The sequence below is a fragment of the Oncorhynchus tshawytscha genome, linkage group LG03, assembly GCF_018296145.1.
Source record: "Oncorhynchus tshawytscha isolate Ot180627B linkage group LG03, Otsh_v2.0, whole genome shotgun sequence".
NCBI lineage: Eukaryota > Metazoa > Chordata > Actinopteri > Salmoniformes > Salmonidae > Oncorhynchus > Oncorhynchus tshawytscha.
The window spans coordinates 54,915,216-54,941,880 of NC_056431.1; the positions used below are offsets into that span (position 1 = coordinate 54,915,216).

Genomic DNA, 26,665 nt, shown 5'->3' on the forward strand with positions numbered 1-26,665 from the left:
TTTAGTGAAATCCATGGCTGTAGCTAAAGCAAGGGGCTATAGCAGCACACAAGTAGCCTACAAATGCAAGCAGTGCCGGTCATGCCCTGAGCTCCTGAAGTGAAATGAGTGCTACTGGAGTGGAACTGGAGTGAAATTGGAGCGGGCGAGAAGGCCAACACTCCAGCTTTTGGGATACTCGCGCCACGCTCCAGTCCAGGTCCACTCACACACACCCCTAACTCACCACAGTTTAGAGCGGTCTGTCCTCCCATAGACAGAAGGATTCCGTCAGGTCGTTCGGTCTTAATGACCTCTGTGACGAACTGAGGCGTGACAGGCAGGAAGTAGACAGAGTCAGCCTGTTTAGTCCCCACCTCGTTGGTCTGCACCGATGCTATGTTCGGATTCATCAGCACCGTCCTCACGTTCTCCTCCTGGAACACACACACGCAAGGAGGGAAGACACACACACACACAGAAATGTTGATGTGCGTTTTGACTGAAGACATTTGTGGAGATTGTCATACACACATAGCCTGGTTTAAGTTTGTATTCTCTGCTATCATGCCAATGACTATAGGAGTTGGCTGTACTGCACAAACAAACCAGCCTAAAAAACAAGTAAAATACAGTGCATTCGGAAAGTATTCAGACCCCTTGACTTTTTCCATATTTTGTTAAGTTACAGCTTTTTTCTAAAATTGATTAAATAAATATTTTTCCTCATCAAGCTACACAATACCACATAATGACAAAGCGTAAACAGGTTTTTAGACATTTCGTAAATCTATCAAAAAACAAATACCTTATTTACATAAGTGTTCAGACCCTTTGCTATGAGACTCTAAATAAGTTTAGAACCACCACGACTCTCCCTAGAGCTGGCCGCCCAGCCAGACTAAGCAATCGGGGGAGAAGGGCCTTGGTAAGGGAGGTGACCAAGAACCCGATGGTCACTCTGGCAAAACTCCAGAGTTCCTCTGTGAAGATGGGAGAACCTTCCAGAAGGGCAACCATCTCTGCAGCACTCCACCAATCAGGCCTTTATTGTAGAGTGGCCAGACGGAAGCCACTCCTCAGTAAAAGGCACATGACAGCCCACTTGGAGTTTGCCAAAAGGCACCTACAGGACTCTCAGACCATGAGAAACAAGATTCTCTGGTCTGATGAAACCAAGATTGAACTCTGGCCTGAATGCCAAGCGTCACATCTGGAGGAAACCTGGCACCATCCCTATGGTAAAGCATGGTGGAGCCAGCATCATGCTGTGGGGAGGATGTACAGTGGCAGGGACAGGGAGACCAGTCAGAATCTAGGGAAAAATGAACGGAGCAAAGGACAGCTATCCTTGATGAAAACCTGCTCCAGAGCACTCAAGACCTTAGACTGGGGCGAAGGTTCACCTTCCAACAGGACATCGACCCTACGCACACAGCCACGACAACGCAGGAGTGGCTTCGGGACAAGTCTCTGAATGTCCTTGAGCGGCCCAGCCAGAACCCCAATCGAACTTCTCTGGAGAGACCTGAAAATAGCTGTGCAGCAACGCTCCCCAACCAACCTGACAGAGCTTGAGAGGATCTGCAGGGAAGAATGGGAGAAACTCCCCAAATACAGGTGTGCCAAGCTTGTAGCTTCATACCTAAGACTCAAGGATATAATCACTGCCAAAGGTGCTTCAACAAAGTACTGACTAAAGGGTCTGAATACTTATGTATGTGATATTTCCTTTTTAAAATTTAGCAAAACTTGAAATACATTTGCAAAAATGTCTAAAAACCTGTTTTTAGCTTTTTCATTATGGGGTGTAGATCGATGAGAAAAACAAATATTTAATCAATTTTAGAATAAGGCTATACCGTAACAAAATTTGGGAAAAGTCAAGGGGTCTGAATACTTTACGAATGCACGTGAGCCTCTGCTTCTTTGTTTGTTGTAAAGTAACAATTGTTTTTTTCTGCAACTGGCTCTCCTAGATCTGGTTCAGCCTCTCCTGACTGGCTCAACTAGATCTGGTTCAGCCTCTCCTGACTGTCTCTCCTAGATCTGGTTCAGCCTCTCCTGACTGTCTCTCCTAGATCTGGTTCAGCCTCTCCTGACTGACTCTCCTAGATCTGGTTCAGCCTCTCATGACTGTCTCTCCTAGATCTGGTTCAGCCTCTCCTGACTGTCTCTCCTAGATCTGGTTCAGCCTCTCCTGACTGTCTCAACTAGATCTGGTTCAGCCTCTCATGACTGGCTCTCCTAGGCCCTCTCACCTTCATGGCTTTGACGGCCTGTGATCCAGAGTAGTCAAACTCCCCAGCCTGACCAATGGACAGACCTCCAGACCCCAGCACCAGCACCTTGGAAACCTGCATTAAGAAAACCACAAAGACACATTAATAATACAGTATTAGCAGCGCTTGACTTGGGCAGGAGCTCACCGGAGTGGAGTTCAGACACCTCAAATGTTCTAACTGCTTGAGTTTCTGCACCTATTATAAAATATTAGCTCAAAAGTATTGTGGAGCTCCTGCACCTAAATATACACAGTACCCACACCCAAAATGATTAACGGCACCTATTTTAGTCCAAGTCAAGCACTGAGTATTAGTACATACATGTTAGTATGTTTATATACTGGACATCACCCTTAATTGGGAAGGATGCGTTTATGGTAATAGTGGAACGGAATCAGTGAAATGCTATCAAATACATGGTTTCCATTTGCTCCGTTCCAGCCATTAATGTGAGCCGTCCCTCACCTATGACCCTGGCATTTCAAGCGCCATGCTCTTACCAACTGAGCCACAAAGTAGAATCGCTCATGAAAAATGATACAGATTTTTGGGCTTCTATCTTGATGAAGTAGAACCATTTTTGATTGTGTTGTACCTTTCATTAGTTAGTATCTTACCTGAGTCCTAGGTGGGATAGCAGGCTTCTTGGGCATGACTGACACAATGTTGGCCTCCTTCCCATTCTTTATCAGGGATATGAACACATCAAATAGGAACTGCAAAAAAGACAGTGAAAATTAACTATGAATCACAGAAAATATAGTTTTGTCTGAATTCTACTGTGGACTGTCCATCCTCCGCAGGAAAAAGTATTTCCTGTGTACTTAACAGGCCAAGGCACAACAGGGGCTTATAATGGATGCAGAGGTGTTTTGCAGTGATCAATAGTTTAATTGTATCCGTTTGTAGAGCAGCTTTACCTCAGTGTCTGTAGGTCCTCCTTTAGCTTCTGGGTGGAACTGAGCCGTGAAGACTGGCTTGGTGTCGTGCATGATACCCTGGGACACAACAAGAAGATAACGTTTTGAACGACTAAGTTTGTTGTAAAAAGAACATAGCTATAAACTTAGGTACAAGTTCACTTCATCTTTCTTTAACCAGTGTAGTCCAGCCATTCGGTAACAGTGTTTCCAAGAGAGTACGGAGCTAAAGACAAATAAATACAACTGAACCTAATCATTCAAAACAATCATGCTGTATCTATCACAAAACCCAAGAGAGTGTGTTTCGTGTCATCAGTGGCCTATGCTCCCTGAAGAGTGATGGGCCCCCTAAGTAAGTAATTAAGAACACAAAGCAGACTTCGTTGGTTCCGTCGTTGGCGTTAACAAACAGCGGGCTCCATCCTGGTGGTAGAGAGGTGCTGTCAATGCCATAACCATGGTTCTGGGCTGTGATGAAGGCCTGACCCGTCATCACGTTGAGTACAGGCTGGTTCTGACCTCTGGAGAACAATAAACATAATTACAAATTACATGTAGTTATATCTAGCCACAGACTTAGAGGGCCAGTTTCCCAGACCAAGATGAAATCTACTCCAACACTAAAAATAATGCTAAATAGAGTATCTCCATTGAAAGTGCTTTTTAGTCCAGAATTTGTCTTAATCTAGGTCCAGGAAACCAGCCTATAGAGTTCTAATATCTCTTCAATTCCCCTAAGGTAGAGGGTTAACTTCAACAGAGCAAGACCCTAATGAAAGAATCAGCTGGCAAGAAGGACACTAATACGTGTCCTGCGGTGGTCATGGAATTGATCAGAGGGCCTTCAAAAGGGGGGCCGCAGGCCACCAGTTGCCCATCCCTGGGTTACAGGGACAGTGGAGCCCTCAGTATCAGGCCATTAGCGACATGATGGTCATTGGGTACGACCAACACATGTCCATTGAGTCAGAGGAGAACACTGACTCAACGGTCACATGGAACTTGAATGCGGTCATAACTAATGACTGTCGGTAATACGGTCACTGCAACAGCCCTACCTGCAATGCATGTGTAGTTTACCTGTTACCCATGGGCAGTTTGTAGGACTGGGCCCCTGCAGCCAGCGCTGTGATCTGGTTGCCCATACAGATACCAAAGACAGGCTGTGGCCGGTCACTCTCCAGAACCTAGCGATGAACAACACAGCCAGGGAGGTGGTAAGATGAAGGGGAATAGACCAGAGGGAGAGCAATAATGAGAATAATGTAGTCATATGAAACCCCTTTCCAACTAGTTTACAACAATTATTTTAAAAGAAATCAAAAGGTGGCAAGCACATACTAATAAAGTATGACTCAGATGTATTTTGAGCAATCGCAACACAAATGTTGCTCTGTAGTCCAATGGGCAGCTGGTACCTTGAGGATGTTTTGGATGAAATTCCATCTGGTAATGCTAACATCTTTTATCATGGTAACACTTCACACCTAAATGGTTTTATAAGTCCTTTGTAAACTGTTCTCTTCATCTAATTCTCTTCCCTCTAGTGCAATGGGCAGCTGGTTATGTTACCTTGCGGACGTTCTGTATGAGGTCTCCTGCCAGAGAGGGATCCCCAGGGCCGTTGGAGATGAACAGGCCATCGTACTCCAGACTCATCAGGTCCTGGTTCCAGGGCACCAGATGGACCTCAGCACCACGCTACAGCATACAGACAGAGAGAGACATTTATTATCATCAATTCTATTCATGCTGCTATTAGTGACTAGCCCAGGGTCAGTATTTATGGTTCTCTAAAATAACATCTTTCATTCTTTATTTCACACTCAAACCCACAGGGTCATACTATGTAGTCTAGGGCTGACCCCAATTAGTCGACGTTGAGACTTGTTGAGGACTTGTCTGTTTCTCAAACTTGACACTCTAATGTACTTGTCCTCTTGCTCAATTGTGCACCGGGGTCTCCCACTCCTCTTTCTATTCTTGTTTGAGACAGTTTGCACTGTTCTGTGAAGGGAGTAGTACACAGCATTGTATGAAATCGTCAGTTTCTTGGCAATTTCTAATTTCTCTAGAATAGCCTTCCTTTCTCAGAACAAGAACAGACTGACGAGTTTCAGAAGAAAATTATTTGTTTCTGGCAATTTTGAGCCTGTAATTGAACCCACAAATGCTGATGCTCCAGATACTCGATTAGTCTAAAGGCCAGTTTTATTGCTTCTTTCATGAGCACAGCAGTTTTCAGCTGTGCTAACATAATTGCAAAAGGGTTTTCTAATGATCAATTAGCCTTTTAAAATGATAAACTTGGATTAGCTAACACAACGTGCCATTGGAACACAGGAGTGATGGTTGCTGATAATGGGCCTCTACGCCTATGTAGATATTCCGTTAAAAATCTGCCGTTTCCAGTTACAAAAGTAATTTACAACATTAACAATGTCTACTCTGTATTTCTGATCAATTTGATGTTATTTTAATGGACAAAAATGTGCTTTTCTTTCAAAAACAAGGACATTTCTAAGTGACCCCAAACTTTTGAACGGTAGTGTATATATTTATTTGCGCCCATCTCAGTGAACTAATCCATTGCGGAGGCCTAGACTTTATTTATCCGAAAATGTGGTCAGAGGCTCCATATGGAGGGTGAGACACAATTAAAGAGCCTCCAGGGGCATGCAGAGGCCGTATCGAGCTCCGTACCGCATCGCCACATTTTTTTATGCGGAAGGCTCTGTATAGCTCCAGATTGACATGATTGGTTGACAGTAGGTGGGGGCGGTGCATCCTGTATAACCACAAACTCACGTACTTGACAATAGCGCTGCACTGCTCTGCAATGAGCAAGAAGTATGAATGCCCTGACTATCACAGTAAATGCTGCATGGCCAATGCAGACGTCGGATTGACATGCGCCCAGATGCAGAATGCAGTTCTCTCTCCAGAATGCGCTCTCTCCAGGTAATTTGTGCACATTCATTGTTTCATAGCTTCATTGTGTGAATTGTTGTGGTATATCAATTCCAGTAGTACATTTACCATTTGGAATTAATCTACAGCATATTACTTTGGCTATGGTAATTTATTTTAATGCATTCAACATTATTTTTCCAGTCTTTCTGTTCTCATTGTGGGAGTGGACACATTGTTTGCAGGTTGCACAACCTATGCTACACTTGTGAGAAACAAGTTTTGGTGTAAGGTCTGCTTCCAGCTCACACTCTCAAACACCTAGATCCCTGAACGCAGCTCACACTCCAGATCCCAAACACCTGAATTCAAATCACCTGTTCACACACCTGTATGTCACTATCACACACTATTTAGTTCAGTTCTTTGCACCCCATCACCGTGAGGTATTTTATGTTTTGTGACACACTTCTATTCGGAGCTCTGTTTTTCCCGTAATTGAAACCTCCCGTGTATGATAGTGAGGCAGGCAAAAACTAACGACGCCTTTTGCCTATTCCCGGCCTGTACTTTAGCCTATCAGATTTCCTGTTATCTAGCTATTGCCTGATCTCCCGGACTACGTTACTAGCCTTTTCCCTGCCTGTACTGTTGCCTTTTTGGACTTGCCTCCTCCTGTGGTCCTTTACAATAAACACCTGCTGCGCCCTGTGCTTGAAACCAGCTCTATGTCTCCCCTCATGTTCATTACATTTGGTTTATTTCATTCCATTTACAAGTTTTGTCAATTTAGTCATTGTCGTTTGTTTGGAGCGCTCCTGTCAATATTGAGTCAGGACGCACTCGCATAGAAGTAGGCCTATAGGCTACCTGGCCTGGCGCAAATTTAGATGCACAAATTTGAGCATCCAATGAGAATTACAATAGTTCCTCAACGTATTTGAAAAATCTTTCCAGCTCTTTCGCTAATGTTCAGTCTCTGGATAATAAAGTAGACGAGCTCAGGGCGATGGATTTTCTTTCAGAGACATCAGGGATTGTAACATACTCTTTTTCACAAAAACATGTCTCTCTCAGGATATACTGTCCCCGTCCAAACAGCCAGCTGGGTTCTCAGTACATTGCACAGACAGGAATAAAGAACCCTCCGGGAAGAAGAAAGGCAGGGGTGTATGTTTCATGATTAACTACTCATGGTGTGATTGTGATAACACACAGAAACTCAAGTCCTTTTGTTCACCCGACCTAGAATACCACCACAATCAAATGCCAACCGTATTACCTCCCAGAATAATTATCTTCGGTTAGTCACAGCCATGTATTCTCCCTGTCAAGCCGATACGACGACGGCCCTCAAAGAACTACACTGGACTTCATACAAACTGGAAACCACATATCCTGGGGCCGCATTTATTGTAGCTGGGGATTTTAACAAAGAAAATTTGAGCAAACGCTACCGAAGTTCTACCAACACAATGACTGTAGTACTCACTCTGGAAAAACATTGGACAGCTGCTACTCAACTTTTGGAAATGCCTAAAAGGCCTTCTCCTGCTCTCCCTTCTGCAAGCCTGATCATGACTCCATTTTGCTCCTCCCTTCCTATAGGCAGAAACTCAAACAGGAAATACCCGTGCTAAGATCTATTCAACACTGGTCTGACCAATCGGAATCCAAGCTTCAAGACTGTTTGATCACGCGGACTGGGATATGTTCTGGGTAAGCTTCTGAGAATAACATTGACGAATACATGGATAGGGTGACGGAGTACACCAGGAAGTGTATAGTGTCATGACATTGCCCTGTTGGGTGAGGTTTATGACCGCCCCATAAATACCTTTCCCCCTTTTCTCTCCACTCTACAGAATGGACTCTTGGAAAGCCCTTTATTAACATAGAGTGAGTATGGTAACATCAAAAGTTTGGGGAATGGAACAATATTTCCCTTTCTCAACCAGTTGAAAGTGTCCGTTGGTACTTAAAGAAAATTATGTCAGATCTCAGTTAGTGTCTGGGACATTATATCTGATGATAGGGTGACATAAATTGTATCTTGGGAAGTCTACATATTATAGTTATCAGATTCACATCGAATTGTTGTGCAATTTAAATGTTTAAATATGAAACTATTTGTGAAAAGATCAAATGTAATTTTAGCTTCCTAAATAAGAAAATTGTTTCATAGTAAAACATAGGCCCACTCAGTGGCCCCGCCCAAGTGAACAGACATTGGTTGAGAACTACAAAACACGCCCTTCCCTTCTCCAGTACAAAAGCCAGTTGACAGAAGTCAAACTCAGTTCCCGATGACGTAAGGACTAGTGTCCATACGTTTAAAAGGGCTAATTACAACTACAACCTAACAAAATTAACATTTAGTTCCCAACCGCGTGATGACTGGTGTCCATACGTTTAAAAGGGCAAATTTCAACGTGGAGGCAACGATCACCACGTTGGAATGGTGAATTTCAACTAGACCAGCCAGAATACAGCATGAGCTGGAGAAAATCGTTTAGAGAAAATATCCTTTCTATTTCATTCAGCTTTGTTCAATTGTATTCTTCTATTCATGGTATGAACTTTGAACAATTATTCACTAAAGAAGTGATACATCCTAGACAGCGAGTTAGCTGTAAACGTATGTGGCCTAGGAAAGGACAATCTCCGAAGAACGACAGAGTACTTTAACGTATCCACTCTACAACACTACCACCAGAAAGATTATTCAAAGGACAATGGCGATCTTCCATCTTCGACCCATCTATCGAAGCGCAGTAAAGATATATATATCTTTCATTTTCCTCTTCCGAATGGGCGGTTATTAGAATGCATAAGATTCTGTATTTACTGTAGCATAGCTTCTCAAGGTCCGATAGAGATTCAACCCTTTTGTCCGAAGTTTACCCGTACTTTCATTCAAACTCAACCCCTTCCTTTGTGTAACCAGCCGTCATATCGGGTTAGCCAACTAGGGGCTTTTCATGACACGATTAGTAATTGACGTGTGATCTATCCTGTGTATATATATGTAATTCTGTGTGATTAGTTAGGTATTTAGTAAATAAATAATTAAGCCAATTTGTGTATTGCTGATTCAACTTATTAGCTAAGGTTCGTGCCGATAACCAAGTACTTACGACAATCAGAATGAGACCAATCGAGGTGACGATTAATAATTGACTGCTATTGATATAAAAGATCTTCAGATCTTTAAGAGAGTGGATTCGGGAGATAACCGCTCTATATAAATGAATGCTTCCGTGGTGCCCCAGGTTATTAATGGTTGAATTGTTGCATGGTTTAATTAAATCACATAATCAATTAAATGCTAGGTAACTGATTTGCTAAAATAGCATGTCATATAATTTAATCAGTCAAAGACACGACAATAGGATATATGTTGTACCCACGGTCGCTATTAAAACCTACCCAAACCAGAAACCGTGGATAGATGGCAGCATTCCTGCAAAACTGAAAGCGCGAACCCCCGCATATAACTATGGCAAGGTGGCTGGAAATATGGCCGAATACAAACAGTGTAGTAATCAAACAGGCAAACGTCAGTACAGAGAAATAGTGGAGTCGCAATTTCAAGGCTCAGACACGAGACGTATGTGGCAGGGTCTACAGACAATCACGGACCACAAAGGGAAAACCAGCCATGTCACGGACACCAACGTACTGCTTTCGGACAAGCTAAACCACCTTCGCCCACTTTGAGGATAGCACAGTGCCACCGACGCGGCCCACTACCAAGGACTGTGAGATCTCCTTCTCCATGGCTGACTTGAGTAAGACATTTAAGCGTCTTAAACCTGTTAGGGATGATGCGAATTTTCGCAGCTTTTCGCAACTTTTTGTTAAAAATCGTGCAACATTTCAACGTCCTGCTACTCATGCCAGGAATATAGTATATGCATATGATAAGTATGTGTGTATAGAAAACACTCTGAAGTCTCTAAAACTGGTTAAATCATGTCTGTGGCTATAACAGAACATGTTTAGGAGTAAAAATCTCAGGGAAAACTGTTCACCAAAAACACCAAAAAAATATTCATCCGCCAGTCTTTGTATTGTCTAAGGCGATAGAAAATAGATGAGGTCCCGTTTACAATGCCTACAGCTTCCACACGATGTCGCCAGTACTGGCATTTCATTGCATGTTTATCCTTGGTGGGATGACATATAGGCACTTCCTGTCTTGGGGTGCACAGAGGAAGTTATGAAAGTGAAAAAATGGACGATGATTTCAAGACTTGCTGCTATCGAAAACAGATCGCCCCGTGATCAATTTGATAGATTATTAACGTTTATTAATACCTAAAGTTGGTTTACAAAAGTAGTTTGAAGTGATTTGTAAAAGTTTATAGGCAACTTCTTTAATTTTAAAAAGTGACGTTGCGTCTTGTAAAGGTGAATTTTCCTGGATCAGACGGCCTTCATAAATGGACATTTTGGGTATACAATGACGGATTTAATCGGGAAAAAGACCCAATTGTGATGTTTATGGGACATATAGGAGTGCCAACAAAGAAGCTCGTCAAAGGTAATGAATGTTTTATATTTTATTTCTGCGTTTTGTGTAGCGCCGGCTACCGCTAAATCTTTTGTTTAGGTCTCGTGCAGGTATTTCGGGGGGTGCATGCTGTCAGATAATAGCTCCCTCATGCTTTCGCCGAAAAGCATTTTACAAATCGGCCGTGTTGGCTAGATTCACAACGAGTGTAGCTTTAATTGAGTACCTTGCATGTGTGTTTTAATGAAAGTTTGAATTTTATCGAGTACTACAGGTGGCGCTCTGAAATTTCCGCTGATTTTGGTTCCTGTACAGGGACCACAATCAGTAAGAAGTTTTAATTAACCCTCGCAAGGCTGCCGGGCCAGACGGCATCCCTAGCCGCATCCTCAGAGCATGTGTAGACCAGCAAATATTAAATCTCATCCTATCCCAGTCTGCTGTGCCTACTTGCTTGAAGATGTCCATCATTGTTCCTGTACCCAAGAAAGCAAATGTAACTGAATTAAATGACTATCGTCCCGTAGCACTCACTTCTGTCATCATGAAGTGCTTTGAGAGGCTAGTTAAGGATCATATTACCTCTACCTTACCTGACACCCTAGACACACTTCAATTTGCTTACTGCCCCAATAGATACACAAACGATGCAATCGTCATCGCACTGCACACTGCCCTATCCCATCTGGACAAGAGGAATACCTACATAAGAATGCTGTTCATTAACTATAGCTCAGCATTCAATACCATAGTACCCTCCAAGCTCATCACTAAGCTTGTGGGCCCTGGGTCTGAACCCCGCCCTGTGCAACTGGGTCCTGGACTTCCTGACAGGCCACCCCCAGGGTGGTGGAGGTAGGAAACAACCCCTCCACTTCGCTGATCCTCAACTCAGGGGCCCCACAAGGGTGCGTGCTCAGTCCCCTCCTGTACTCCCTGTTCACCCATGACTGCATGGCCACGTACGCCTCCAACTCAATCATCAAGTTTGCAGACGACACAACAGTAGTAGGCCTGACTACCAACAATGACGAGACAGCCTGCAGGGAGGGGTAGAGGGCCCTGGGAGAGCGGTGGCAGGAAAATAAACTCTCACTCAACGTCAACTAAACAAAAGGAGCTGATCGTTTCTTCAACCTCAGGAGGCTGAAGAAATTTGGCTAGTTGATACAACGTTTGAAGTTTGTTGCAGACAGACCATGTGTAGCCAATGTGATTTATAGGATATTTATTTTTATCAGAATATTTTCTACCAGCAGACTGCAATGTTTTTATTATGTAGGCTACATAGTTACCAATGGCAATACAAGTTACTTTTTAGGTTTGTATCATTTTCATTTAGATTTTGATCTGATTTTGATTAACCACATGACAATGATTGAGATATAGAGAAGTTATTATAAATTATATGAAACTGTTTCATGAAAATGTGCATATGAAAACCATAACTGGCAGGCAATCTATTGGTCGAAAGAACAGACCACTTTCAGTCAACCAAGATTTTTTTAGTTTAGTTGGGACAAGATTTAGTTGGGACAGCCCTACTGTAGTCTAAGTTGTATCAACCCTCGGACAGAAGAGATGAGGTCAGTGATCAATGGTGAACTTTCTCCTCTAGTCTCCCTTTCTCACCTTAACAAGCAGCCTGATGATGTTGTGCTTGATGCCACAGTCAACAGCCACCACTTTGATGGGGTTACCTTTCCCAAACACTCTGGTCTCCTGGAAACATACAAGAACAATGAAAGGATATCATCATCATCAACAGGGGGGAATATGTTTTGCAGCAGAATCATATCCATAATAACAGCATACACTTGATCGTATAGCAGTCAGAACGTACCTTTGTTGAGACTTCTGCTAAAATGTTCTGCTGGTTAGGGTCTGATATCTCTATTGGATGGCCCTCAAACTCTATCTTCCCCAACACTGTACCCTGGTCACAAAATAAAGAGACACATTTTCTGTCAAAAACAGCTTTTTTCTTCAATAGTCACGTTTCTTTAAACACAATAAGAGTAAAGCAGTAACAAGACTAGCTTCCTGTCCAGGGAGTGTACTTGTACATCAAGCTGCCTCAAGCTACATAGACAGGAGATAGGCTCCTGCCCTATAGGCCATTCTGGCTTTGACAAGGCTTACAGTAAAAACACTTACCTTGTCTCTGATGATCTTGGTCAGCATCCTAGTATCCACTCCAAACAATGCAGGGACCTTTCAAACAATATGAGAAAATACTAATTGCCATTTGACAACATTAAAATTGCAGTAAGATTTGTGCTGTTAGAAAATGAGTCGAAGTGCCATGTTTTCAAAAGGTTCTTTAAACCACTGTAAATCAGAACTGGTGCATTAGCCAAAAGTAAAACATCAAATTCATTAGTAGTGGGTCTGCACTCAAAAAAGTGATTTTATTTCTCAATTAACAAAAAGAAAATCTCCTTTTTGAGGGCGGACCCACCACTAATGAGAACTGTAACGCTGGGGACTTATGTTATGTTGACTATGTTAGCAGGCGATGAAGCCAATGAAATCCCCCAAACTCTCCCCTAACCCAGACAACGCTAGGCCAATTGTGGTGCTCCCGGCTGTAGTGGCGCTTCATCACTGCAATGCAATGCAGTGCCTTAGACCACTGCGCCACTCAGGAGCCCCCAGAATAATACATTAATTAATTAATTTTTGTTTCATTTTGTACCCCTTTATCTCCCCAATTTTGTGATATCCAATTGATAGTTACAATCTTGTCCCATCGCTGCAACTCCCGTACGGACTCGGGAGAGGCGAAAATTGAAAGCTATGCAACCTCTGAAACACAAACTCGCCAAGCTGCACTGCTTCTTGACACACTGCTCGCTTAACCCGGAATGCAGCCGTGCCAATGTGTTGGAGGAAACACTGTACAGCTGGGGACTGTAATGCTGTCTCTACTACCTTCTCCTCCTGTAGCCACTGTCCCAGGGACTTGACAGAGTTCCAGTGACTGTACTCATGACTGTAATCCTGCACCAAGAGTCCAGATACCTACAGAGATCACAACACAAACCCAACATGAGTCACAACACAAACCAAACACTTGAGTTATCAACCTAATAAAGCTATTATTTATTTCCTCTGTAAAGAGACCTTGTAATATGCACTTTAAATACCCTAAAATATTTACTTGACTAACAGCGAAGCAAAGGAGCAGTCAACTTTAAAATATAGCATAACATAACACTGCTCTTTTACCACATCTTTCCCAAACATTACTATTTGGGAAACTATACTATTCTGGCCCTCCTATTTAATTTCAATTCTCCATTTCACAGCTTTTCTCTTATTGAATTAAACTCTTGACATTGTCCTTTTTGCCTCAGTGGATCAACGTTAACTTTTTCTGCCCAAATTCCCAAAAGCATTTGGCGTGCATTTTCGCCAAGCCTCGCTGCTTCTTAACACACGGCTTGCTTAACCCGGAAGCGAGCCAAACCAATCGGCTTGCAGGCGGTCGGCCCGACAAGGAGTCACTAGAGCGAGATGAGCCAATGAAATCCCCCAAACTCTCCCCTAACCCAGACAACGCTGGGCCAATTGTGGTGCTCCCGGCTTTAGTGGCGCATCATCACTGCAATGCAATGCAGTGCCTTCGACCACTGCGCCACTCAGGAGGCCCCAGAATAATACATTAATTAATTAATTTTTGTTTCATTTTGTACCCCTTTATCTCCCCAATTTTGTGATATCCAATTGATAGTTACAATCTTGTCCCATCGCTGCAACTCCCGTACGGACTCAGGAGAGGCGAAAATTGAAAGCCATGCAACCTCTGAAACACAAACTCGCCAAGCTGCACTGCTTCTTGACACACTGCTCGCTTAACCCGGAATCCAGCCGTGCCAATGTGTTGGAGGAAACACTGTACAGCTGGGGACCGAAGTCAGCATGCATGTGCCCGGCCCGCCACAAGGAGTCGCTAGAGCGCGATGGGACAAGGACATCCCAGCCGGCCAAACCCTCCCCAAACCCGGATAACGTTTGGCCAATTGTGCACTGCCTCATGGGTCTCCTGGTCACGGCCGGCTGTGACACAGACCGCTGCGCCACTCGGGAGGCCCACAATTATACATTTATGATATTTTTCTCTTTATTGAACCTGCCTGCCACCCACCTGCCCTTCATAAACACAATATTTCATGACCCTAAACCCATCCACCCGCGGATATACCCACTGGGACTGTGGGTTATGAGTCAACCCACACATCACTAAAACAGACATGCTCACACACACACACACACACACACACACACACACACACACACACACACACACACACACACACGATAACATAACAGACCCACCTGTATACGGTCTGACTCAATGTTCCTCCTCAGGCCCAGCTCATCCAGCTCCTGAGTGTTTGGAACGCCGTAGTTCCCCACTATGGGGTAGGTCAGGGTCAGGATTTGACCTCTGTAGCTGGGGTCAGTCAAAGCCTCTGGGTACCTTCAGAAATGTGTAGTTATTATAGATATACATAGGTAACCTATTGTGGGGAGACAAAATTGTCTCCCCACAATGTAAACATACTGTGATCCATGCACTTTAGCAATGATGATGACTGTTAATGGTGATTTAGACAAGACTGATCTCTTACCCCACCAGGCCAGTGTTGAAGACCAGCTCCCCAGCAGCAGATCGTTCATCCCCAAAGGAGAAGCCCTTCATCCGGGTACCATCCTCCAGGACCAGGTGGGCTATCTGGGCCTGGGAGAGGAGGTGAAGGAGGAGGAGCAGGAGAGAGACAAGGATGAAGACAAAAGAAGAAACCGTTGGTATATTACTCTTCACATTAGCCTACACAGTACAGAACACATCCAAGAGTTGGACTGGTAACTGGGCTACTGAGTAAATACAAGAACGTGGTGGAAAAACTACTATGATACATTCACAGACCTATTATATGGCAGTGGCACCTTTTTATATTACAATGACCCTTTGTTAATAATTCAATAGAACCAGGTCAGGCTATAGTAAAAAAGTAGCCAGCCTTGCACAAGCCTTGGTTTGTGCTAGCTGGAACAGCTCATAGGAACAGGAGCCTATGTACAAGTACACCCTTGGACAGGACAGTAGTTTATCGCAGGGCCTTACCTCCCATCTCTCTCTTTAATGCTGAGTCTCAAGCAGAGACGCATCAGATCAAACTCCCAACCTTAGGGTGGGCACTTTAATCACAAGGCCACTGAGCCAGGCTACACAGTGCATTCAGAAAGTATTCAGACCCCTTGACTCTTTCCAAATTGTGTTATGTTACTGGTACCTAACAGTACTAGAGATGCACCGATATTACATTTTTGGCCGATACCGATATTTTCCTTGGCATAAAAACAAAACATACCTGATATAAACAATTTTGTGGCCTTTAAGCATTCTAATAGTTATATAGTTAAACAAACACACACGGACGCAGCAGTCTAAGGCACCACATCTCAGTGCAAGAGGCGTCACTACAGTCCCTGGTTCGAATCCAGGCTGTATCACATCCAGCCATGATTGGGAGTCCCATAGAGCGGCGCACAATTGGCCAAGCGTCCTCCGGGTTTGGCCAGAGTAGGCCGTCATTGTAAATAAGAATTTCTTCTTAATTGACTTGCCTAGTTAAATAAAAAGGTAACACACACACACGCCACACTGACCAAAAAGTTATTTTGTTTGCATGTACTTATGTCCCCATTACCAGTAAAACATCATCAAAACCTATTTCTTTCACTTACTTGCTGTGCTGTTTCATTGTTCATTTGTTCAGTCATTTCATTCTGAACCAGGATTTCATCATACATGTCAAGCAGTGAAGCTACAGCTCTGTCTGTCCTTGGTGTGCACTGTCACTGGGTCCATTTCCATCTTGTCCAGCTGTGTCTAACATTTCACGTAAACCCGGTTTCTTGTCTGCATCGAAGTGGTGGTCTTTGTACCTAGCATCGAGCATGGTGGCGACACAGTAAAGAGAGACTGCCTGTGTGTAGGTAGATGTTTCCATTCATGCGTTGATCGACATGGTAACGGACCAATAGTATTCGAGGAAATATGAAAAAAAACTGACCCCTCTGACGCTCATTGTGTGCCGAACAGCGTCTTTCCACCAGGGGTGGTGCTTCTCTCCCAGATTAAAAACATGCTTAACCATAAAACGCTGCACAAACCTTCATTATTCATAACTTATATTAGTATTAATATTATTATGGCTAATATTCCATTAACGCCTTGTTCAGGGGTGGCAGGTAGCCTAGTGGTTGGAGCGATGGACTAGTAACCAAAAGGTTGCAAGATCAAATCCCCGAGCTGACAAGGTAAAAATCTGTCGTTCTGCCCCTGAACAAGGCAGTTAAATATTAATATTAATAATTTGTCATGAGTTGTGTGCTAATAGCAATGTGGTCATCAATTACACATACACTGAATCAATAAATAATGAATTGCATAAGACTGATGTGCAGAATCTTAAAAAGAATACCACTGCGCCATCCTCTGATCTGCATTTAAACAAGAGATTTTATTTTTTGCTCTCACGTTTGCTGTGTTAACTTTTTGAAATATCTTTGCTGTGCCAACCTATTCACGAGAGCTGTGTGTTCAATAATTGTGAAATCTCAATAACTCATGTCCCAAAATCTTAAAGGGTGCTATCTATTAAACTTGTTTGCAAATGTTATGCTCAAACCCAAATTGAGACGCCACATTCCTGCGTGCCTCTCTTTCTGCTCTTGATTGTGCACAGGTGAAGAAAATGAACTGAACTTCCAAAAGGCATGTTTACCCAACTGCAATAGTTGTGTAACTATGTGGAATGTTTTTGGACAATTGGCTACCCTGTAAACAGGTACTGACAGGAGGCATGAGGTCACCTCCCTCAGGCTGCTCCCTGCCCTCACCTCCCTGTAAGGAACCTGTAGCTGTTCAAGGGTGTAGCAGTGCGGTTTCTTGGGCTCGTTGGGCCTTTCCCTTCCCAGACATCTCCTGTCATAATACAATTAAATTTGATTTTTTGTTGTTGTTTTGTTCATGCAATTCAATGTATTAAGATGGTGCCACAGAAATGGACTCACAAATATGGATATCATTTCCATGTAATCCAACATAACGTTATTGCATATTTCATGGAAAGAGCGGGGGTTCATGTACACTCAGTGTGTATGATGGAGTGAGAGGACAGAGGTGAAATTATGTTAGAACTGTTGTTAGTTGTTATATTGATTTTTTTATATTAATATTGTTACTTTACAGTAATTTACTAACGTTAAGTCGTTTATAAAAGTATTTACAGTTGAAGTCGGAAGTTTATACACTTAGGTTGGAGTCCTTAAAACTCATTTTTCAACCACTCCACAAATTTCCTGTAAGACAAACTATAGTTTTGGCAAGTTGGTTAGGACATCTGCTTTGTGCATGACACAAGTAATTTTTTCGAACAATTGTTTACAGACAGATTATTTCACTTATAACTCACATTTTCACAATTCCAGTGGGTCAGAAGTTTACATACACTAAGTTGACTGTGCCTTTAAACAGCTTGGAAAATTCCTGAAAATTATGTCATGGCTTTAGAAGCTTCTGATAGGCTAATTGACATCATTTGAGTCAATTGGAGGTGTACCTGTGGATGTATTTCAAGGCCTACCTTCAAACTCAGTGCATCTTTGCTTGACATCATGGGAAAATCTAAAGATATCAAGCAAGACCTCAGAAAAATAATTGTAGACCTCCATAAGTCTGGTTCATCCTTGGGAGCAATTTTTTAATGCATGAAGGTACCACATTCATCTGTACAAACAATAGTACGCAGGTATAAACACAATGGGACCACGCAGCCATCATACCGCTCAGGAAGGAGACGCGTTCTGTCTCCTAGAGATGAACGTACTTCGAAAAGTGCAAATCAATCCCAGAACAGCAGCAAAGGACCTTGTGAAGATGCTGGAGGAAACAGGGACAAAATAATCTATATCCACAGTAAAACAAGTCCTATATCGACATAACCTGAAAGGCCATTCAGCAAGGAAGAAGCCACTGCTCCAAAACCACCATAAAAAAGCCAGACTACAGTTTGCAACTGCACATGGGGACAAAGATTGTACTTTTTGGAGAAATGTCCTCTGGTCTGATGAAACAAAAATAGAACTGTTTGGCCATAATGACCATCGTTATGTTTGGAGGAAAAAGGGGGAGGCTTGCAAGCCGGAGAACACCATCCCAACCGTAAAGCACGGGGGTGGCAGCATCATGTTGTGGGGGTGCTTTGCTGCAGGAGGGACTGGTGCACTTCACAAAATAGATGGCAACATGGAGGAGGAAAATTATGTGGATATATTGAAGCAACATCTCAAGATATCAGTCAGGAAATAAACCTTGGTCCCAAAAGGGACTTCCAAATGGACAATGACCCCAAGCATACTTCCAAAGTTGTGGCAAAATGGCTTAGAGACAGAGTCAAGGTATTGGAATGGCCATCTCAAAGCCCTGACCTCAATCCCATAGAAAATGTGTGGGCAGAACTGAAAAAGCATGTGCGAGCAAGGCAAACCTGACTCAGTTACACCAGCTCTGTCAGGAGGAATGGCCCATAATTCACCCAACTTATTGTGGGAAGATTGTGGAAGGCTACCCGAAATGTTTGTGCCAAGTTAAACAATTTAAGGGCAATGCTACCAAATACTAATTAGGTGACCCAATAACCGACCCACTGGGAATGTGATGAAAGAAATAAAAGCTGAAATAAATCACTCTACTATTATTCTGACATTTCACATTCTTAAAATAAAGTGGTGATCCTAACTGACCTAAGACAGGGAATTTTTACTCTGATTAAGTGTCAGGAATTGTGGAACCAACAACGCAGTTATAGAAAGAGTTAAGAAAACATTTACTAGATAGCCTAAAGTTTTTTTTTATTAATAAAAACTAACATTAACAAGGCTTTATACAGGTGGTACCGGTATACATGTCAATGTGCGGGAGTAGCAGCAGTGTAAAATCAATGTAAATAGTTCAGATTAGAGGTCGACCGATTATGATTTTTCAACGCCGATGCCGATTATTGAAGGACCCCCAAAAAAAGCCGATACTGATTAAAATCGCCCGATGTTTATATATACACAACAATACTGAATGAACAATGCACACATTTATTTTAACATAATATAATACGTAAATAAAATCAATATCAAATAAATAATGAAACATGTTAAATTTGGTTTAAAATAATGCAAAAACACAGTGTTGGAGAAGAAAGTACAAGTCCAATATGTGCCATGTAAAAAAGCTAACATTTAAGTTCCTTGCTCAGAACATGAGAACATATGCTAATATGCTAACATAAGCTAGTTAACCTAGTAATATCAACCATGTGTAGTTAACTAATGATTATGTTAAGATTGTTTTTATGAGATAAGTTTAATGTTAGCTAGCAACTTACCTTGGCTCCTTGCAGCCACAGGTCCTTTTGATACTGCACTCGCGTAACAGGTGGTCAGCCTGCCACGCAGTCTCCTGGTGGATTGCAGGCTGGTTGTATTGGTGCTAGTTATGTACCAAACTAAAAGCTACCACAGCAGTTGCGGTTGAACAAATAATGCTTTATTACCAATGCGGTATTGTAAACACATCGCTCATGGCCGGTGTTGGCAGACTTTTTTGTACAGCTATGACAGTGCTACTGATAGTAGTGGTGACGCTTGGCTTGCACGTGCAAATTCAGAACAAACAACATTCTATAATAAAACTGTGTTATTTGACGTGTCAAATTGAAAGCGTATTTAACGTGTTATTTGACGTGTATCTTTTTTGACACGCAAAGACCCAAAAAGGCGTTCCATAGTATGTCGTGAAGGTAATAGCAGTGATGCCATTACTGTGTAACTCCGGTAGAGCAACATCTGAAAAATAGCGCACTTGGTAGTGTGTACCGGTGCTAGACCAGTTATGAATGCCAACATCGTGCAATGAATTCCATTATCTTGCCGTTAATGAATTTCGCCTTTTGAGTTGTCTGGCTGAAATGTTCTTACTCTTTCAAATGACTGCTCGACTTGTTAACTGCTCATCCACACAGCAGACATTGTGGGCTAGGTTAGGAACGCTGTGTTGCACGTGTAGTGAAACTTTCTACGTGGTGTCAAATAGGTATGCACGTCAGCTTTGGCATCAGTTTTGCGCATCGGCGTTAAACTAGACATCGGCCCGATACCAATGTTGGCATTTTTAGCTAATATCGGCAGATTCTGATATGTTCACTGATATAGTGTGCATCCCTTATTCAGAACCTTTACTCAGTACTTTGTTGAAGCACCTTTGGCAGCGATTACAGCCTCGAGTCTTCTTGGGTATGACGCTACAAGCTTGGCACACCTGTATTTGGAGAGTTTCTCCCATACTTCTCTGCAGATCCTCTCAAGCTCTGTCACATTGGATGGGAAGTGTAGCTGTACAGCCATTTTCAGGTCTCACCAGAGATGTTCGATAGGGTTTAAGTCCGGGCTATGGCTAGGTCACTCAAGAACATTCAGAGGCTTGTCCCCGAAGCCACTCCTGCGTTGTCTTGACTGTGTGCTTAGGGTCTTTGTCCTGTTGGAAGGTGAACCTCGCCCCAGTCTGAGGTCCTGAGCGCTCTGGAGCAGGTTTTCATCAAGGATCTCTCTGTACTTTGCTCCGTTCATCTTTCCCTTGATCCTGACTAGTCTCCCATTCCCTGCCGATGAAAAACATCCCCACAGCATGATGCTGCCACCACCATGCTTCACCGCAGGGATGGTGCCAGGTTTCCTCCAGATGTGATGCTTGGCATTCAGGCCAAAGGGTCAAATCTTGATTTCATCAGACCAGAGAATCTTGTTTCTCATGGTCAGTCATTTAGGTGCCTTTTGGCAAACTCCAAGCGGCCTGTCGTGCCTTATGCTGAGGAGTGGCTTCCATAAAGGTCTGATTGGTGCTGCAGAGATGGTTGTCCTTCTGGAAGGTTCTCCCATCTCCACAGAGGAACTCTGTAGCTCTGTCAGAGTGACCATCGGGTTCTTGGTCACCTCCCCGATTGCTCAGTTTGGCCAGGGGCGTCCAGCTCTAGGAAGAGTCTTGGTGGTTTCAAACATTTTCCCATTTAAGAATGACGGAGGCCACTGTGTTCTTGGGCACCTTCAATGCTGCAGACATTTTTTGGTACCCTTCCCCAGAGCTGTGCCTCGATACAATCCTGTCTTGGAGCTCTATGGTCAATTTCTTTGACCTCGTGGTTTTTGCTCTGACATGCACTGTCAACCGTGAGACCTTACATAGACAGGTGTGTGCCTTTCCATATCATGGCCAATCAACTGAATTTACCACAGGTGGACTCCAATCAAGTTGTAGAAACATTTCAAGGATGATCAATGGAAACAGGACGGACCTGTGCTCAATTTCAAGTCTCATAGTAAAGGATTTTTTTTTTCTTCTAACATTTCTAAAAAAAAAAAAAAAAATTTCTTTGTCTTTATGGGATAGCTTGTGTGTAGATTGATGAGAGGAAAAAATAATGTAATCAATTTTAGAATAAGGCTGTAAGTAACAAAATGTAGAAAAGGTTAAGCGGTCTGAATACTTTCCAAATGCACTGTAGGTAATCCTTACTGTTTGTATGAGGTGTTTTTACGATGCAAGGAACATTTCTGTTTAGATAGACAGTAACATGCTATCTTAAATCGGTATGAGAGAAGGCTTAGCCTAATTCACCGATAACAAAGGAAACTAGAGGTAGCTATCTACCACCAGCCCCTGACCCACTCAATGAGGGGCCATATTCTCCTGGTCAGTAGTGAATGCTGAGGTAGACTATTCTCTTGTTCTATTTTTCCTGGCCTAGCCTAGGATTATCCACTGTGTGTGTGTGTGTGTGTGTGCGCGTGAGACCGTGTGGTGTTAAAGCCCAATACCGTATCCTACACATATTTATAAAAATCACAAAATGGCATTTAATGTTATGCCAATAACTAATAAAGTTGATTGAAATATATTGCATTGAGTAATCATGCAATGTTGAGAAATATCTTTGCTTAGCCAGATTTGCCAAACTGCACCCCAAACTAGTAAATCAACATGACGCAACACCACACGGGGATTGGCCACCATATGCATCCATTCATTTTATTGGCCCCACTGCAACTCAAGAACACGACTGTTTCCATGACATGTGTTTCTTCTCAAAATGCAAAAGAACGTTGACCTGTTGTCAACTGCATTTAGCTGACTGAAGCAAGTTCGAGCATGCTTTATTAGTGGGATAGCTAGCTAGCTAGCTAACGTTAGTTACCTCGACAATAAATTGTTTTAGCTATTATTGACAATGAATGACAACTTACGTTAGCTTATTCCTAGCTAGCTATAATTCATGGTCAATGACAAAACTTTCGCAAACTATTGCAAGCCGGTAAAAATAAGTTGTTTACTGCTCAATTAACGTTTTAGAATTAAAGAAAAGCAATATAGCTAGTTAGCTAGCTGGCGAATGTATTACCTTAACACTGAAGAGCCTAGCAGACCTCAAGCAAGCAGGGTTGCTGCTTCTTCTGGCTGCGAGCCATCCTTGCCTCAGTGATTTGACGACGTTGCAGGCTGTCAATATTTTTGTCATATTCCGTCTTTAATTCACTTATTCTGACTCTGTTAGATGTTGTCCTACAAGGGAAAAATGAATCCGTGCAGAATGTGTTGTTGTCAAAGTTGTTCTATTGAGAAAGAGCGGTCCACTGAAATGAATGAATTTGGGCTCAAGCAGCCCGCGTGTCTCATCCAAAGGATTCCAGACAGATAACTCCGAATGCAAAGAGCCGATCAACGTGGGTTGGCTGCAATTGGCTGCCACGTTGTTTTCTTCTGCGCGTTTCTTTCCGCTCATCATTTTGATTGGCCGCAAATCGGTGAACATGGTGGCTGAAACCATGTAAAGAATTCTGCGCTGTTAGCGTTGAACCAACCATGCTTGCTTTGCATGATGCATATGTCACAGTCACAGAATATTTGTATTATATACAGCATGCTCTTCTACGACTACGTTCCAACATATTCCTAGTATGCATAAACTCCCGAGGAAAATATTACTTTCATGTGAACTCAGTTCACTGTAACATGACTAACTTGACCATTTGCTCCATATAATAGGTTTATGATAGGTTTAGGTTACAGATGCTGATTTAATTTGAGCTAGTTTGCAACCCTAGCAGGAAAATAACTCTACAGCCACAGGAAATATTCATTATTATCTGGATTATAATTAATGGACACTTTTGTAGGGGTTAGGGGTTTGTTAGGTCAAATCATAGGCTGACGCACAATTGGCCCAGTGGGTTAGAGAAGGATTTGGCCTGGGTAGGCGGTCATTGTAAATAACAATTTGTTCTTAACTGACTTGCCTAGTTAAATAAAGGTTAAATAAAATACATTTTAAAAATCCAGTCTGAAATATCAAAGTGGTCATTACAAACTTTAGAAGCCCTTTTAAAACTAAAATACACTACAGGTTTACATCTCCTGCTGTGCAGGACATTTCTCAGCAACAAAAGAGTGATAATATTAAGATCCTACATCTGAGTATAACCTAAGAGCAGAAAGGTTTCTTCTTTATTTAGTGAGTTCCATCAAACATGGCACTTTATTACATGTGTGGTACATGTTTATATGTGATTGCGTTTCAGGATGGTTCGTCTCCATGGGGAATCATCGGCTATATTCTAATGGAGCAGATAACAAGAAAATAAGCCCAATTAACCATATATTATTAACACTGCTTTGGTGCTTTGACATAAATTGCATTTTACTTTTTCCACCAACCTTTGGTCATTTCTCTATAGCCCCCAGCTGCTGTCTGGCAATGAAGAGCCACCACCACCACTGACCACTGGTCTGAAGCAGGATGGGGGGAGGTACCTCACTGGGTTTGTTGAACATGGCCAGTCAGTCAGTCACTAGAGAGAGCTGCCTCTGCCTGCCACTCTGCTGGGTTCAGCAGTCTCTCTCTCCCTGTATCTGTGTGTGTGTGTCCATGTTAGAAGCCGGTAAAATGGTTCCACCCAATCAACTCAATCAGGGGGGAAAAAAAGGTGCAATTTTGACATTTGGTTCTGCATAGGGAGTCTTTCTCTTGTTATGTTAGTCACTGACAGTCACTCAATTAGCCCTTGTCAGCTAAATGTGTTTAGATTGGTAAAATAGTCCAACCAGCTATTAAAACTCCAATCAAATCAAATGTTATTGGTCACATACACATATTTAGCAGATGTTATTGTGGGTGTAGCGGAATGCTTGTGTTCCTATCTCCAACAGTGCAGTAGGATCTAACAGTGCAGTAGTATCAAAAACAATTCACAACAATACACACATCTAAAATTAAAAGAATGAAATTAAGAAATATACAAATGTTTGATCAAGCAATGTCGGAGTGGCATTGACTAAAAAAGCTTGGGTACAGTAGAATAGATTACAGTATATACATATGAGATGAGTAACAGTATGATAACATTATTTTAACATTATTAAATTGACTAGTGTTCCATTATTAAAGTGGCCAGTGATTCCAAGTCTTTGTATATAGGGCAGCAGCCTCTAAGGTTCAGGGTTGCGTAACCGGGTGGAAGCCGGCTAGTGATGGCTTTTTAACAGTCTGATGGCCTTGAGATGTTGTTGCCACCCCTATTACTAGCCTGTTCAACCTCTCTTTTGTGTCTTCTGAGATTCCCAAAGATTGGAAAGCAGCTGCGGTCATCCCCCTCTTCAAAGGGGGGGACACTCTTGACCCAAACTGCTACAGACCTATATCTATCCTACCATGCCTTTCTAAGGTCTTCGAAAGCCAAGTCAACAAACAGATTACCGACCATTTTGAATCTCACCATACCTTCTCTGCTATGCAATCTGGTTTCAGAGCTGGTCATGGGTGCACCTCAGCCACGCTCAAGGTCCTAAACGATATCTTAACCGCCATCGATAAGAAACATTACTGTGCAGCCGTATTCATTGATCTGGCCAAGACTTTCGACTCTGTCAATCACCACATCCTCATCGGCAGACTCGACAGCCTTGGTTTCTCAAATGATTGCCTCGCCTGGTTCACCAACTACTTCTCTGATAGAGTTCAGTGTGTCAAATCGGAGGGTCTGCTGTCCGGACCTCTGGCAGTCTCTATGGGGGTGCCACAGGGTTCAATTCTTGGACCGACTCTCTTCTCTGTATACATCAATGAGGTCGCTCTTGCTGCTGGTGAGTCTCTGATCCACCTCTACGCAGACGATACCATTCTGTATACTTCCGGCCCTTCTTTGGACACTGTGTTAACAACCCTCCAGGCAAGCTTCAATGCCATACAACTCTCCTTCCGTGGCCTCCAATTGCTCTTATATACAAGTAAAACTAAATGCATGCTCTTCAACCGATCGCTACCTGCACCTACCCGCCTGTCCAACATCACTACTCTGGACGGCTCTGACTTAGAATACGTGGACAACTACAAATACTTAGGTGTCTGGTTAGACTGTAAACTCTCCTTCCAGACCCATATCAAACATCTCCAATCCAAAGTTATATCTAGAATTGGCTTCCTATTTCGCAACAAAGCATCCTTCCCTCATGCTGCCAAACATACCCTTGTAAAACAGACCATCCTACCAATCCTCGACTTTGGCGATGTCATTTACAAAATAGCCTCCAATACCCTACTCAACAAATTGGATGCAGTCTATCACAGTGCCATCCGTTTTGTCACCAAAGCCCCATATACTACCCACCATTGCGACCTGTACGCTCTCGTTGGCTGGCCCTCGCTTCATACTCGTCGCCAAACCCACTGGCTCCATGTCATCTACAAGACCCTGCTAGGTAAAGTCCCCCCTTATCTCAGCTCGCTGGTCACCATAGCATCTCCCACCTGTAGCACACGCTCCAGCAGGTATATCTCTCTAGTCACCCCCAAAACCAATTCTTTCTTTGGCCGCCTCTCCTTCCAGTTCTCTGCTGCCAATGACTGGAACGAACTACAAACATCTCTGAAACTGGA

General features: G+C 42.8%; 1 protein-coding gene across 1 annotated transcript in view; it reads right to left on the reverse strand.

Moving 5' to 3' along the window:
• cps1 (carbamoyl-phosphate synthase 1, mitochondrial) overlaps positions 1 to 23,452 on the reverse strand; it is an 80,313-nt gene extending 56,861 nt beyond the window's left edge. The window contains exons 1-14 of the mRNA XM_024407428.2: positions 23,135 to 23,452; positions 15,251 to 15,360; positions 14,955 to 15,099; positions 13,548 to 13,637; positions 12,771 to 12,827; positions 12,457 to 12,549; positions 12,246 to 12,335; positions 4,760 to 4,888; positions 4,268 to 4,374; positions 3,567 to 3,708; positions 3,185 to 3,262; positions 2,882 to 2,980; positions 2,241 to 2,336; positions 227 to 416 (exon numbers count right to left, since the gene is read on the reverse strand). Coding sequence (XP_024263196.1) covers positions 227 to 416; positions 2,241 to 2,336; positions 2,882 to 2,980; positions 3,185 to 3,262; positions 3,567 to 3,708; positions 4,268 to 4,374; positions 4,760 to 4,888; positions 12,246 to 12,335; positions 12,457 to 12,549; positions 12,771 to 12,827; positions 13,548 to 13,637; positions 14,955 to 15,099; positions 15,251 to 15,360; positions 23,135 to 23,251 — 1,543 coding nt within the window. The 5' untranslated portion in view covers positions 23,252 to 23,452. The remainder of the gene's footprint in view (positions 1 to 226; positions 417 to 2,240; positions 2,337 to 2,881; positions 2,981 to 3,184; positions 3,263 to 3,566; positions 3,709 to 4,267; positions 4,375 to 4,759; positions 4,889 to 12,245; positions 12,336 to 12,456; positions 12,550 to 12,770; positions 12,828 to 13,547; positions 13,638 to 14,954; positions 15,100 to 15,250; positions 15,361 to 23,134) is intronic.
• Positions 23,453 to 26,665: the final 3,213 nt, after the last annotated feature.